The 14,841-nt window shown below is 33.6% G+C and overlaps 1 protein-coding gene across 2 annotated transcripts in view; it reads left to right on the forward strand.

The window, feature by feature from the left end:
- The first annotated feature begins 1,049 nt into the window (after window positions 1–1,049).
- The window catches only part of LOC106877357 (polycystin family receptor for egg jelly), a 140,664-nt gene continuing 126,872 nt past the window's right edge, over window positions 1,050–14,841 (forward strand). For both annotated transcript variants that reach the window (XM_014926242.3, XM_052967101.2), the window contains exon 1: window positions 1,050–1,209. In XM_014926242.3, the coding sequence (XP_014781728.1) occupies window positions 1,174–1,209 (36 nt within the window). In that variant the 5' untranslated portion in view covers window positions 1,050–1,173. The remainder of the gene's footprint in view (window positions 1,210–14,841) is intronic.

A 14,841-nucleotide genomic window follows, 5' to 3' on the forward strand; every position in this document is an offset into this window, starting at 1 on the left:
GGATAAGTGTCTTCCGTCATAGTTATGGGGAAACCATAGGCTTGTAAGTAAAATTGAATAGGTGGGAGATGTGTGGGAACACATTGGATAAACTTTACTCATTGTTAGTTGATAGACTTAATCTATCGTCTGCTTTAAACAACATCATACGGCTCTTGGGTGCCTTCATTGGAATCCACTCTGTTGTAGGTATTCGGACAGTCTCCCGTTTTTTCCACCCTTTATCTCGCCAGACTCTCACTTTTAATTAAAGCAGTCATGGTCACTTGCAGTCAGCGACACTTTCTGAAGGGTACATACATAGTACAGTGATACAAATGTATGTATGTATGTATGTATGTATGTATGTATGTATGTATGTATGTATGTATGTATGTATGTATGTATACACACACGCACGAACACGGACACATATATATGTATACATGTCTGTGAGTGCAGAGGGAGAGATAGGTACACAGATAAATAGATAGATAGATAGATAGATAGATAGATAGATAGATAGAGAGAGAGAGAGAGAGAGAGAGAGAGAGAGAAAGTGAGAGAGAAATATTGCTGTGTATATACCTGAACATTCACATAGAAGTTTTCTAAACAGTTGATGTATATGTATTTGTGTCAATAGCTTTTTTTAATTTTTATTAATCTAAGGATAGCTTCGATGACTATTCTTATTATTGCAGTAAGTTGATTAACGAATTCAGTAAAAAAAAAACAACAAAAAAAAATAACAACAAAACAACAAAACTCCCACCATAACAACAAGAATAGAATGACAGGTAAATAAACAGATATAAGAAAGAAAGATAACACCTGGATGGACATAAAAGGAAAAAGATAACAAAGCAAAAACCAGATCGATATCTTAGCTTGAACATCGATCAAAAAATTTCAGTTAATTAAACATTCAAATAAGAAAAAAATATATAATATAAAACAGGGGAGGTACCAATTGTTCTTATAGCTTTGTCGTTGTAAGATATTAACTACGTCAGGCCACCTCCTCGCTTTGAATTCATAGGCCAATCAATAGTGTCTTCCTTTCTGACGTCTTTCATACGCTGACTCTTCCGAGCTATAGTTATTAAACACATTCGGAGGATAGAGGGCAGATCAGTTTTAGATCTCTGTTCGAATACTGGTTTATCTTTTACACACTATGAAAACTGAGTGATGAGGACAAACATAATCAACATAGTTTTAATTTTTGTAAGTTTTATATGACCATTATATTTGTATGTATGTATGTATGTATGTATGTATGTATGTATGTATGTATGTATGTATGTATGTATGTATCTATCTATCTATCTATCTATCTATCTATCTATCTATTGCCAGTAAAGGTTTTGGATGCCAACTCTGTGCAAGACATTGTAGATCTTTGGCTGGGCTAAAATGTCACATTCGATCACAGCACCGTTAAGTTAAGCTTCGTGCAATGGCCATACTCGATAACGAGGGGGCAGCCATCATGTATGTATGTATGTATGTATGTATGTATGTATGTATGTGTGTATGCAAAGACAGAAGGTTTGATGCTTGCATGCATGGCTGAATGGATGTATGATATGAATATGTATGCACAGATCGATACATAAACGGGTGGATGGGATTTCATGTCTGTCTGTATACATGTATCTACTTTTATGCAAATGTGTATGTATGCTTGTAAGTATTTTCGATATGTATGTTTTAATGTAAGTATATATATATATATTCAAACCTATGTATGTGCATGTGTGTGGTTTATGATTGTTTTATTATCTTATCTGAATTCTATCCAAAAAGAAGGAACTTCTTTCTTACAAAGAATCGAACCTCTACTGAATTGTTTCATGTTGAACTTTAGAAAGACCTTGCTTACAGATTATCTTTGAAAAACACGTCCTTGTTGGTCACCTGTTGTGCCTGAGCCAGCTGCTTTTCTATATTTCCACTACACACACACACACACACACACACACACACACACACACACATATATACGACGGGTTTCTTTCAGTATATATAGATGTATATGTGTATATATATGTATGTATGTATGTATGTATGTATGTATGTATGTATGTATGTATATATATATATATATATCCACTGGCAACATAGCTTTTCGCACTGAAAAGTAGGTTCACTCACTTAAAACAATTTCATGCACAGAAACTTCTTAGACTCTTGATTTTAAGAAATGGTCTTAAACGGTCATGAGTTAACTTCAACCATGTATGTATGTATGTATGTATATATGTATGTATGTATGTATGTATGTATGTATGTATGTACGTAGGTGAAAACTTCAAAATTTGAAGGCATACTTTTCACTTTGGTATCTTCACTTTTGGGTGGGGAAAGCATTGAGGATATGAAGAAGAAAGGCACACAGCGCAAACAGGAGATGAGAGAAAAGAGGTGTGAGCCTGGTCCGTCTAAGCAAACATTTACTTGTCTCGTCTGCAACTGAAATTCTCTATCAAATCCTGGAATATATGGTCATGTAAAGATCCCTCGTTGAAGGAAAATATGAAGTATGTATGTCATTGTTCAGTTTTATTTCAAGATTTCTTGCCTATAGAGAAAGAGCCGGTTTCTAACCTAGATCCAAGGCTCCTTCATTGGAATTTCAACATCAACAACAGGGTATTTTTGTTTGCATGTATGTGTTTGTGCAGATTTGTATGTTTTGTTTTATGTATATATTATCATGCATATAGTTACATATCTAGACACGCTCGTATATATTTAAACTTCGAATTAGCTTTCTCCTTTCTGGTTTTGAGAAGCCTGATTTCTCAAGATTGGTATTTAGGCAATGTGTTACATAATCCAGAGTCCCATTAATTACAGTTATAAACCTGAACTTGTAATCTGGATAGTTCATCGTAGATATTCTTTTCTTTACTGATCTTCAGCTTTATGTTAACATCCGCCGGGCAGTTAATTTCCACAACTGTACACAGTTTCCCTTCTCTATCCTAAATTATTATATCAGGTCTATTGTGCTTACATTTTATTGAGGTCTTCACTGGGACATTCAACCAGTACTCCTTTTTATTATGAGTGGCTATGGCTTCTACCATACTGTGAGTTCTTATTTCTTTGTCCTCGGGGTTATCCTTCCGACGGATTTTATTATAGAGTGTCCTAGCTACAACATCATGTCTCATCGGTAGATATATAGTGATGACATTTTTGGACAACAGCTTATGGTGTGAGTGATATCTTCGGTGTTAATTCAACAAAGTCTGCATCGATTACATATGTATGTATGTATTTATGTCTGTATGCCTCTTCTATTTTTCAATTATTTAAAATCTTCCACCGAGGAGGGAGCCGGTTTCCAACAAAGATACTCTTCTCCATTTTTGGTATGTAGTTAACACAGACACGTTCACATTTGAAACCTGAGAAAAGACTTGCATATTTTTACTGTTCCACTTACAGATTACACTTGTAATGTATGAATTAGTCGGTCGATTTCTCTTTCTGAAAATCCCTGTTTATCCAGATTCTCCTTTAAGCATTTACTAACACAGCCTAATGCTCCAATTATTATTGGTATGAATATGAATTCCTAGTCTGGAAATAGAAGTTGAAGGTTTCGAAGCAGTTGTCCGTAGATATCCTCTTTTTCTTTGATTTTCAAAGAGAATTTATATCTGCAGGGCAGCTGACCTCTATGATGGTACTACCTTTGCCCTTCTATGCATGTATGTATGTATGTATGTATGTATACATGTATGTATGTATGTATGTATGTATGTATGCATGTATGCATGTATGCATGTATGTATGTATGTATGTATGTATGTATGCATGTATGTATGTATGTATGTATGTATGTATGTATGCATGTATGCATGTATGTATGTATGCATGCATGTATGTATTTATGTATGTTTGTATGTATGTATGTATGCCTGCATGCATGTATCTCTCTCTCTCTCTCTCTCTCTCTCTCTCTATATATATATATATATATATATATATATATATATATATATAAATAAATACATGGTATTTTTTTACAAGCTTAAAGCTTATAATGATCACCGTGCAAAATGACCAAGGAAAATAGTCTAATAACAAAGCCATTCGCATCGAAATACACACACACACACATTATATGTGTGTGTGTATCCGTGTGTGTTGTTCATATGTATGTATATGTATGTATTCACACAGATATATTATACATATTATATGTGTGTGCGTATACGTGTGTTTGTACGTATGTATGTATATGTATGTATTCGCACAGATATATTTGTATATCAGAAGCTCTTTTAGTATTCCACATTAGATGATCATTAGATTTACCATCTTTACTCTTAACTAATTGCGACAATTCATAAAGCTGAAACTTGCCGACTATATAAATGTTCATACACGGGTTCTACCTTGATCACCCTAGATTACTTACTAATAAGAGTACTGTGTGTGTGTGTGTGTGTGTGTGTGTGTGTGTGAGAGAGAGAGAGAGAGAGAGAGAGAGTGTGCATATCTATCTATCTATCTATCTATCTATCTATCTATCTATCTATCTATCTATCTATCTATCTATCTAACTGTCTATCTATCTATCTATCTATCTATCTATCTATCTATCTATCTATCTATCTATCTATCTATCTATCTACCTTGTCCAAGATTCGTGAAGATGAATTACAAGACTGTTTTCTTGATATAATCAGTAATTTTGTCTTTGTGTTCTTAAATGTGGAATCTGTCATTCGAGGATACTAATGATAATTTGCGCCGAATTAAACCATTTCGTAGAAAAAATTCACCACTTCAGTTGCGATTGGGAGTGAGGAAATTAACGTTTTGAGCTCTGATCCATGTCTTGCAGTGAGCAATAGAGAGAGAGAGAGAAAGAGAGAGTGGGGGGAGAAAGAAAATTAGTGTTGTTACTTTCAGTGTAAGTTAGTACTTCACATACTTGCAGCTAAAACACTCTTACTCTCAAACTGTGTGCAAATGACTGAAATATGGAAGTCTTCACTCTGCGCGACCAGAACTTTTGAGAGAGATTTTATTACAAAGAAGACAATGACGGCTCCATATTTAAGGAGGTTGTGATATTATATTTCTTTCAGAGAGAGATTTATCAAATATTCACTTTCCTTTCCATAAGCCCCCGGACCCGGGGCCGAAGTACCGGTTTAAACCCTCCTGTTACTGGCCCTTTGCATGGCAGTAAAAATTATAGAGCTCTTCTAAGAAGTATTCACGGAAGTACCTGCGGTGGGCATTAATTGATAACATCTTAACGGTTGTATATCTTTTTACTACGCTCAGCTCTACATTAATTTACTAATATAAAAGTGTGTATACCTCAGACATCTTGTTATATCTCACAGAAGAATTTACTCATTTTCGCATTCATACTAACTCTTTCCAATTCACTATCATGAACTGTTACGAACGTTACACGCTTTGCCACTTAGTCATGGTCATGTATAATACAACTTGCTTAACCCTGAATTATTTAACCAATAAAAGAGTATATATACTTCAGATATTTCGTTATATTTTACAGATGGATTTACTCCTTTTCTCTTTCCTAGTATTACGGAGATGTACTTGCATAGCAAATGACCTGATCTGAGATCGTGTGCTGGAACGAAAACAATTGCAGCGTGGAAGGTGTTTATAAGCCATTTAAGAAACACACAAAATCTGTTAGATTCACTTCAATATTTAAATTTAATTTGCCAAAATATTTTCGTCGCTTTGAGACCGCGACCTGTTCACTGACAAAATTCCGTGCAGTACGGAATTTTGTCAGTGAACAGGTCGCGGTCTCAAAGCGACGAAAATATTTTGGCAAATTAAATTTAAATATTGAAGTGAATCTAACAGATTTTGTGTGTTTCTTAAATGGCTTATAAACAACCTCCATGCTGCAATTCTCTTTCTTAATAGCCTTATCGAATTCATTTCCAAGGACGGTTACTAACGTTATATCCTGTTCCATTTAGTAATAGGGAAGTATAGTATATCTTGTACTCATATGGAGTACACTGGCACTAGCTATGAGAACATGTCCTTCAGATATCAAAAGGAGATAAACATTATCTTCCTATAGATTTTGGGTATTATTATCTAGTCCGAAAACAATGCACTTTTAGCATCTTGCCCAACTATAATAGTATTCTGGAATCATTTTAATTGTTAAAGATAGTGGTGGTGGTGACGACAGTGGATCTTCCGATTGAACCAAGGAAACTATGCTTCAATTGGTTTTTGAAATTATTATTATTAACTATTGGTTGCAAATCTGGACAGAAGTACTACCATCTTTTGGTAACAGATAAATATTTTAACTGGGAATGCACACAGCCAGAAAAGATACTGCAAATCGTCTCGTTCAACACTCTAACAGTTCTGCCAGTCTACCGAGAAGGACTGTTAATTTCTTTTTATTGATTCCAAAAGGGTGAAAGGCAAAACTGACGATTGCAGAATTTGAACTCAGAGCACAGTTCTCCTAACGAACACAGCGAATCATTCTATTCGACACTCAAACGACTTTGCTAATCCATCGCCTTAAACCACCAGTACTATCACCATCGTGACATCTATGTCATCGTCATCATCCTCATCATCATCATCCTTATCATCGTCGTCGGCACCAACACCATCACTACCACCACCACCACCACCACCACCACCACCGCCACCACCACCGCCACCACCACCGCCACCGTCGCCGCCGCCGCCACCACCATCATCATCATCGCCACAAATATAGTAATTACATTGAAGTGTGTTCATAAACTTCAGTTCAGTTTTAATTATCGAGAAAAAAAAACAAAAAAAAAAACGAATATGATGTAGATAATTCATTGATGAATAAGTATTGTATACAGCTGTCGAAATACAGTACTTGTTGTGTGGTCGAACGTGTACAGCAAGAAGTTTCTTATCAATTCGATAAAGTAAAATATCAATGGAAATACCATTGGGACAGATATTCAATAATACATTGTTAATTCATTTGTAATGTCAGTATTTTAGTTGATAACATGGTTTTAAATGCAAAAGGATTGGGCGTATCTGTATATGTTACGGTTTGAACATGACTTATCTCTGTCTCCAAGCTATTGGCATGACTGAAATCATAGGATTTTATAGCACAGTGGTTGTTGCTTAGCTCTTGGGCCTCACCATCTAGTTTTTGTTTTTTTAAATTCAAATATAACGCAATCTGCAACAGCATTATCCAAAGTATCACTCCTTTTTTAGGACCCTAGTTTTGATTTGAGGGAAATTTGGCTGCTATTTCTAGCTGGTCAAACGACTGCGTAGCGTAGTAGCTCAGCACTCACTTTCACCAAAATAAAAATAAATAAATAAAAGCTCAAAAGAATGTAGTAGTTTGCTTGAATTGTGATATCTATCTATCTATCTATCTATCTATCTATCTATCTATCTATCTATCTATCTATCTACACACACACATACACACACTAACAATGCATCCCGGCGTTGCTCGGGTATTATGACTTACAGTCACACTGTATTATTTGTTCCTTTCTTATGGTCAGAATCGGCACGCCTGATTATCCAGTCAACTGGATTATTGGCTTAACTGAAGTTAATGTTTGTTTAAAAGTGAAGGGGGAGGGTACGATTTGCATGGATTTGCATGAAAATGCTTTCTGTTCTTAAGAAGGAACAATAACTATGTATTGTTTCATCGTATAAAAGTGGGTTAATACGATTTTGCCCAGAAATCACATTTTCAAAATTTTTATTTCCTCCCACCGCAATTTCTTTAATTTGTAACCTTTTTCGATTTTTTTTTATCCACGTAAAAAAATACAGAGATTACGAATCAGGGAAATATGTATTTTTTTTAAAGTTTAATTTTTCTTAAAGAAACACTCAATGCCCCTTCCCCTATCTCGCTCACTCATCACCTACCTGCTTCCAAAAAAACTAAAACCTCCCAATGTTTCACTTTCATCTGATGTTTCACGCATGCGTAGAATTGTAATGAAATAGCAGACGTAAGAAATACCAGACCATCACCAGAAAACCCGACATGCTAGAAACAATAGGTAAACGACATTATTTCTGAAGAAACTTTCCTTGCTTTCCAAAAAGCTTAAAGTGAAACATTGGGAGTTTGTAGCTTTTTGAAAGTGGTGAGGTGATGGGTGGATTTTGGGAAGGAGATTTTAATGCTTCTTTAAGAAAAAAAAGGAAGAAAAAAATTCTAAAAGATTCGTACTTTCTGTGTTTCTCTCCGTAGATTACCAAGAAAAAATTTTTGAAAAAGGTAAAAATGAAGAAATTGGGGTGGAGAGGGAGAAAATTAAAATATCGAGAACGTGTTTTTTGGGCGAAATATCTCCTGTATCGAAACATAGGAATCGGAAGAAATTTAGAAAACAAATAAGAGGCAGGGCGCAAATGTCACCTTGGACATGCTAGAAACAACAGGTAAAGGTCAGGATTTCTGGGAAAACTTACTTTTAAGTTTATACCGATGATCAGGTTTTTAAATATTCTCATCACAAACACAGATTACAAAATAAAAAAGGTAATTTCAATTGGATTTGAGCTATAATTTTGCACGTGCACACAGTAAGAAATAGCATAATTCGTACAGTGTGTGTGTGTGTGTGCGTGTGTGTGTGTGTGTGTGTGTGTGTGTGTGTGTGTGACAAAGGAAATCATTTTATAGCATTCTTTCGTTTGAAACAGCAAAGTTGTCAACTCGATCATATAGTCGATCATATGGGATCATATGATTGTTCGTTAATTTTCGTAAAATCTTTTTTTATTTCTTTATGTTTTGAAGAGAGCAGAAATTGAATGAGAGGAGAAAGTGAAAAGGCGACATTTGCTTTGAAGTGAATGCAGCAATGAAAGAGAGGAGTAAGTAAAAGATGTATGTATGTGTATATCAAATGGACGTGTGTGTATGTCTGTGTGTGCGTGTGCGTGAGAGAGCGAGAGAGAGTGAGTGAAAGTGTGTTGTCATGTATGTATTTTTAAAAATACATGTGTAAGTGGCACTCTCTCTCTCTCTCTCTCTCTCTCTCTCTCTCTCTCTCTCTCTCTCACACATACACATTATATTTCATATGCACGTACATAAATACATATGCATACATCTCTTTTTTGTATGCATGTGTGCGTGTGCCTGAGTGAGAGAGAGAGAGAGAGAGTAAGTGACTATTTTCTCATAGCTTATAAAGAAATGGATGTCTTTTAATGAAATTTTTTTTCGGTTGTGACTTATTCTAATACAATATTTATATGTACATTTTCATAAATGTTTGAGTAGAATTCTACGCATGCGTGAAACATCGGACGAACGTGAAACATTAGAAGCAAGTCGAAATATTGCCCAAAAATGACCTCAAAATTGTGGGTCCCAACCTTGTTTCCGAGGTTATCTTATTAGTAAAAAAGAGTCGTTGTGCTAAAAACATAGTTTATTTGGTAGCCTTTATATTGGGTCACCCCATAAATAATGCGGTTTTTTAAATACTTCCTTTATTTTTCAAGATTAAGGTAAACAAAGTTCTCTTTTAATCTAAAATATACTCTTTTTCATTTTCTATCTATCTGGTAGTCTTGCAAGGCCCTTCTTCCAAAATTCACTTGTCCTTGACGGAAATACTCCCCCAGTACTGTTCTGACCTTGTCTACAGAATTCATATTTTTTCCGTCCAAATGATTTTGAAGACTGCGGAATAAATAATAATCAGATGGGGCAATGTCCGGCGAATATGGTAGGTGGGGCATCGCTTTTCATTCAAACTGCTCCAGCTTTTGGAATATCATCCTCGCTGTATGTGGCCGAACCAAAGATGGTCGTTTTTTCTTCTAGCGCTGACTTGAATGACTGGCCATAGAGCAACATATGCTGAGTATGCTCTTTTACCACTTCCATTATTGCGTTGAAGAAATAACTGTTAAAATCGAACTGCACTCTTCAAAACTTGCACTAAGAATAAGCACAAAGTAAAATTACTACCTGCTTTTATAGCAAGTTGTCGTGGGTAGTTTATCCCGTCCTCCTCCAACTTTTAGTCCATGCAATTGAAAAAATCGCATTATCTATGGGTTGACCTAATATATATAGATAGATGATAAGCAGCTTCCCATATTATAGTCCAGATGTAACTAATTCGGAGAAACATTACTTTCATTACTCACACGTCGTCACTCGCGTAATGCAACATTTTGTAATTTTGGTTCGAATTGAAAGTGTGAAACTATTTTCACATTCTAATAAAACCTGGTCGTTGTAGAGCAGTATCTTTCAAATAACTAAAGCTGGTTGTAGAGCAGTGTCTTTCAAATAACTAAAGCTAGCTGTAGAAAATATGCAAATGAAAATAAAGTTTTATTTGGTAGCCGAAAAATTACTGTATCTTTTGATACCCCATGCGTCATAATCGGCAACTTAGTTTTCGAATGCAGAACTTACATACACACACACACAAACACAAACTCTCTTTTATATATAATATATATATCCGATAGAATCAAGATATTTAAATAGTAAAGGCACCAGGGTAGAGTCGGGGATACTGCATCTGTGCACTAATAATGTGTACAAACATATTCGTACTTACTAAAGTAGATACGGATTTGTCCTTCCAGCTATGCACACATTCACAAGTACTGATCGAATATACAACTTGTACGCAAAGTCACACAGGAGTACACTCACGGCACGTATTCCACAGTCGACTATAGGCTGCAGATCCAACGCAGAGAAGGTTCCGAGTATGGTGAAGTACAAACAGTAACACAAATGGGTTGTGGTTCACTACTGCTCTTTCCGACGTATTCTTTATTGATGAACAAAAATATTTCATTATGTAAAGAAATGTTTTCTTCAAACCTCTGTTTTCTTGCTTATCTTGACGCCAACCAAATAATAGTTGACCATCTCGTTCCATTGACTCTTAGTCCTTAAAACCCTTTGATATTCTTTAAGTGGATGAGAGTTTTTTTCTTTTTTCTTCTTCCTTTCCCCCTTTTCATCTTTTTTTCTCCCTTTTAATCTCTCTTCATTTTCTTCCTCTATTTCAATCCCTTAAAGGACTTTACTAATTTATTGCCATGTATATGTACTTTCAAATGGCGTTAGATATTCACTTTCTCAGCTGTAATCTAGATGGGAAGGTCAACTTGCATTATGTTCTATTTATGTGAAGAACCCTGCCTATGTCTGGACTATACACTAGGTGTTGAATCAATTCCATTCCCTCAAGTTCCTGGAGTTTATTTCGGGTCGTTCGAGTGGACTGAGGTCTTGCGTTGTCTTGCTACAGAAGAGATTGCTTTCTGTTGCCCAATGTCCGGTATTTTTGCCACACAATGGCATATATCCATTGCAGTTGTTCGGAATACAGGTTGACATCGATGGCTCAACCATCCGGAATGAATTCGTCGTGAATTATCCACTCATAATTCCACTAGACACAAACTACCACCTTGTATTCGAAATGTCCATACTTGGCGACAAGTTCCGAAAGCTGGCCCTTAACAATTGCTTATGCCTTTTAGGATGGCGGAAAATTATTTAACACGGGTTATTACTTGTTCCGATCCATGGCTCAATTACTGCGCTCGTGACGCTTCATCAAGCAAGAGGCGGTGGAAGTTTGAGTGAAGGAGCTCTTCGCCTCGAAGGATAAAAACTGCTGTCAGCGTAGGATAAAAAAACTGATAGAAAGGTGGCTTCAGACTATGTAACATAATGACTTGCGCTTTGAATGCTAGGCTGCTTAAAAAAAAAACTTGATGAATAAAACAAATAAGTTAACAAAATATTGCATAACTTTTGATTCAAATATCTCTCTCGCTCTCGCGCTCTCATCTCTCTCTTTCTCTCTCTTTCTCTCTCTCTCTCTCTCTCTCGCTCTCTCTCTCTTTCTCTCTCTCTCTCTCTCTCTCTCTCTCTCTCTCTCTCTCTCTATATATATATATATATATATATATATATATATATATATATAATATTAGGGACAAAATCCAAAATTACAGGTAAAAACTCAATTAAAATCAATTTATAAAAAATTAAAATTAAATTGAGCTTTATAGATAAAATATATATAAAATATATAGTTTTAGGGAAAATAATCAAGTTTCAAGAACTCATCGATGAAAATCCATTATCACATATAGAAAGATTAATAATTAAAAGCACAATAAATGAGTATAATATAAAACAAAGTAAATATCATAAGATAAAGATAATAAAATGACTACACGTGTTTCATAACTAATTTTCAAATAGAAAGGAAATTTAAATCGATTAAAATCAATTGAAATTATCGAAAATAAATTCTATTCAAAAATATAGCTAATCGTCAGGTCGTAAGTAGAACAATAATTAAAATAAATAAATATATATATCAACCAACAATATGTACCAAATTAATTTATATGAAATACTTATTTTATAAAGATAGAAAAATTATTAAAAATATCAAAATATCAAAATAATAAACATTCAATAATCATCCCTTCATCCATTATAATATAATATATGCTAACATGTATGTTATATACAAAAACCAGCTTACATAAATTATCATTGGTTTAAATACAATTTGAACGAAGTTTAAGTTTAAAATAATAATGAAGATAAAATTAGTACATATTTAACCGGTGTAATAGTTAAAGCTATACTATTTAAAACTAAAACCGTTTATTTAATTATCATTAAAAATCAATTGAATAATAGAAAAATACAAGAATATTTATTTCTACAAACGTAGAAATAAAAATATGAATGAAAAAATTATGAATGAAAAAATTATGAAAGAAAAAAATTATTAAGAATAAAAGATTAAACTTTATATATATATACAAAGTTTTAATTAAAAAACCTTTAACGATATTATAAACAATAAAGACTAATTATTAATCAAATATTATTAATCAAAAATAATCGAAAATATATCAACACTATTCAAATCGAAGTTCTAATATTATGTTGAAATGAAACTATAACTTCTAAATAATTTAGTGTTAAATAAGTTATCTATTAAAAATAACCTTTAAAGAACCAAATGAATAATATAAAAAAACAAGAATACATATTATTTTCAAATAGTAGAAAATCTTTAGCAAAGTAAAAACAGTACTTATCCATATTTTTCCGTAATTCAAACTGAAACTAAGACGTTATCTAATAGCTATAGCGTTTTAAGCAGAGGTCGCGCGAAAATACTACGTTAAAATAGAGAATAGAATACGCAAACATGAATGAAAGAATAATACTTTAAAAAATGAATGAAAAATTTAAAATTTATATAACTAACAACATAAATTATTAATTTTTCTATATGTGATAGTGGATTTCTATCGATGAGTTCTTGAAACTTGGTTATTTTCCCTAAAACTATATATTATATATATATATATATATATATATATATATATCGTTGCTATTATGTTAAACTGTCGTATATCCAAATTTTGCCAAATGCGTTTTTTCAATGTTTTTTTTTTTTTTTGCTTGCAATAGCCGTTTTTTTGTTGTCAAACTATCGTATCTCCAGTTGCATCAGATGCCAAAATATAAAAATATTGTCAAAGTGTAGTATAACGGTTTTGCTATGGAATGGTGAAACTATTTTTTCGTTTCCTGAAAAAAAAGCAACGTTTTGGACTTAGGACACTTTTGCATAATAGCAAAGGTATATATATATATATATATATATATATATATATATATATATATATATATACACATAAATACACACACACACACACACACACACATATATATATATACATAGCATTATTAATTCCGGATATTTGTGGTTTTCGTCACTGTTTACAATTTTGTTCCAATAGTTTTCAAATTTGGTATATGGATTAAGTTTTGTTCACTGCCTCATCCCCGATGATAGAAGAGGCAGTGAACGCGCTGTTCCCTGATTGGCTGAAAATTCTGAAAATGATCAAACTTTGAACATCTGTAACATTTTTGCAAAATTTTTGTTTGAATAAAGGAATAACAAATTCGGATTCAGCATTAAAAATCACATTTATACGATACATTAAGAATTGTTTTTAAAGATAATTGTAAACAATGACGAAAACCACAAAGATCCTTAATTCCTTGTATTTATTTTGGGTAGCATAGCTACTCATGGAGAAAGTATCAATTAAAATAACATTAACGATTTGTCCTTGGTTACTAGGCTGATAGCATCTGTATCACTGGTGATGCTATCAGTACAGTGACCAGCAACAAGCCATTAATGTTACTTTAACATATATTTGTTTATATGCTTTTCTATGTGGATAGATATGTTATCCAAAATATAAGGAAGTACAAGATTTTACTTTCGTTTTGCAGTGTAAAAATCTTTCTATTAAAATCTATTTTCTTAAAACCTTTATTTCATTCAAGCGGAAGTTAATTTTATGCTGTGGTACATTATCCATATTTTCTTATATTATCCCATCCAGCATGTATTACGTTTTAGCTATTTGCTTTGATTATGGCGTTTATGTTGTGACCTCGGAAAATATGTACATACTTGCACACACACACACGCACGCACACATTGTGTTCAGTTATTCAGTCATTGTTGTCATCATTTCAAGAATAGTTTTTATGATGGTTAATTGAATTGAATTCAACGCCGTAGAGAATTACGACTGAAATGACGATGCCTCGATCAGACGTAAGCACTAAGTGTTTACAGAAAATAATTATGCGTATGTGGCTGTGCATATATGTTATCTATATATGTATGTGGATGTATGTGCGCATGTGTGCATGTATGAATGTGTGTGTGCGTGTATGTGTGTGTGTGTGTGTTAGATTTTATTAAGTATATAGCG

Source organism: Octopus bimaculoides, chromosome 4 (assembly GCF_046866305.1).
Source record: "Octopus bimaculoides isolate indiv1 chromosome 4, ASM4686630v1, whole genome shotgun sequence".
Classification (NCBI taxonomy): domain Eukaryota; kingdom Metazoa; phylum Mollusca; class Cephalopoda; order Octopoda; family Octopodidae; genus Octopus; species Octopus bimaculoides.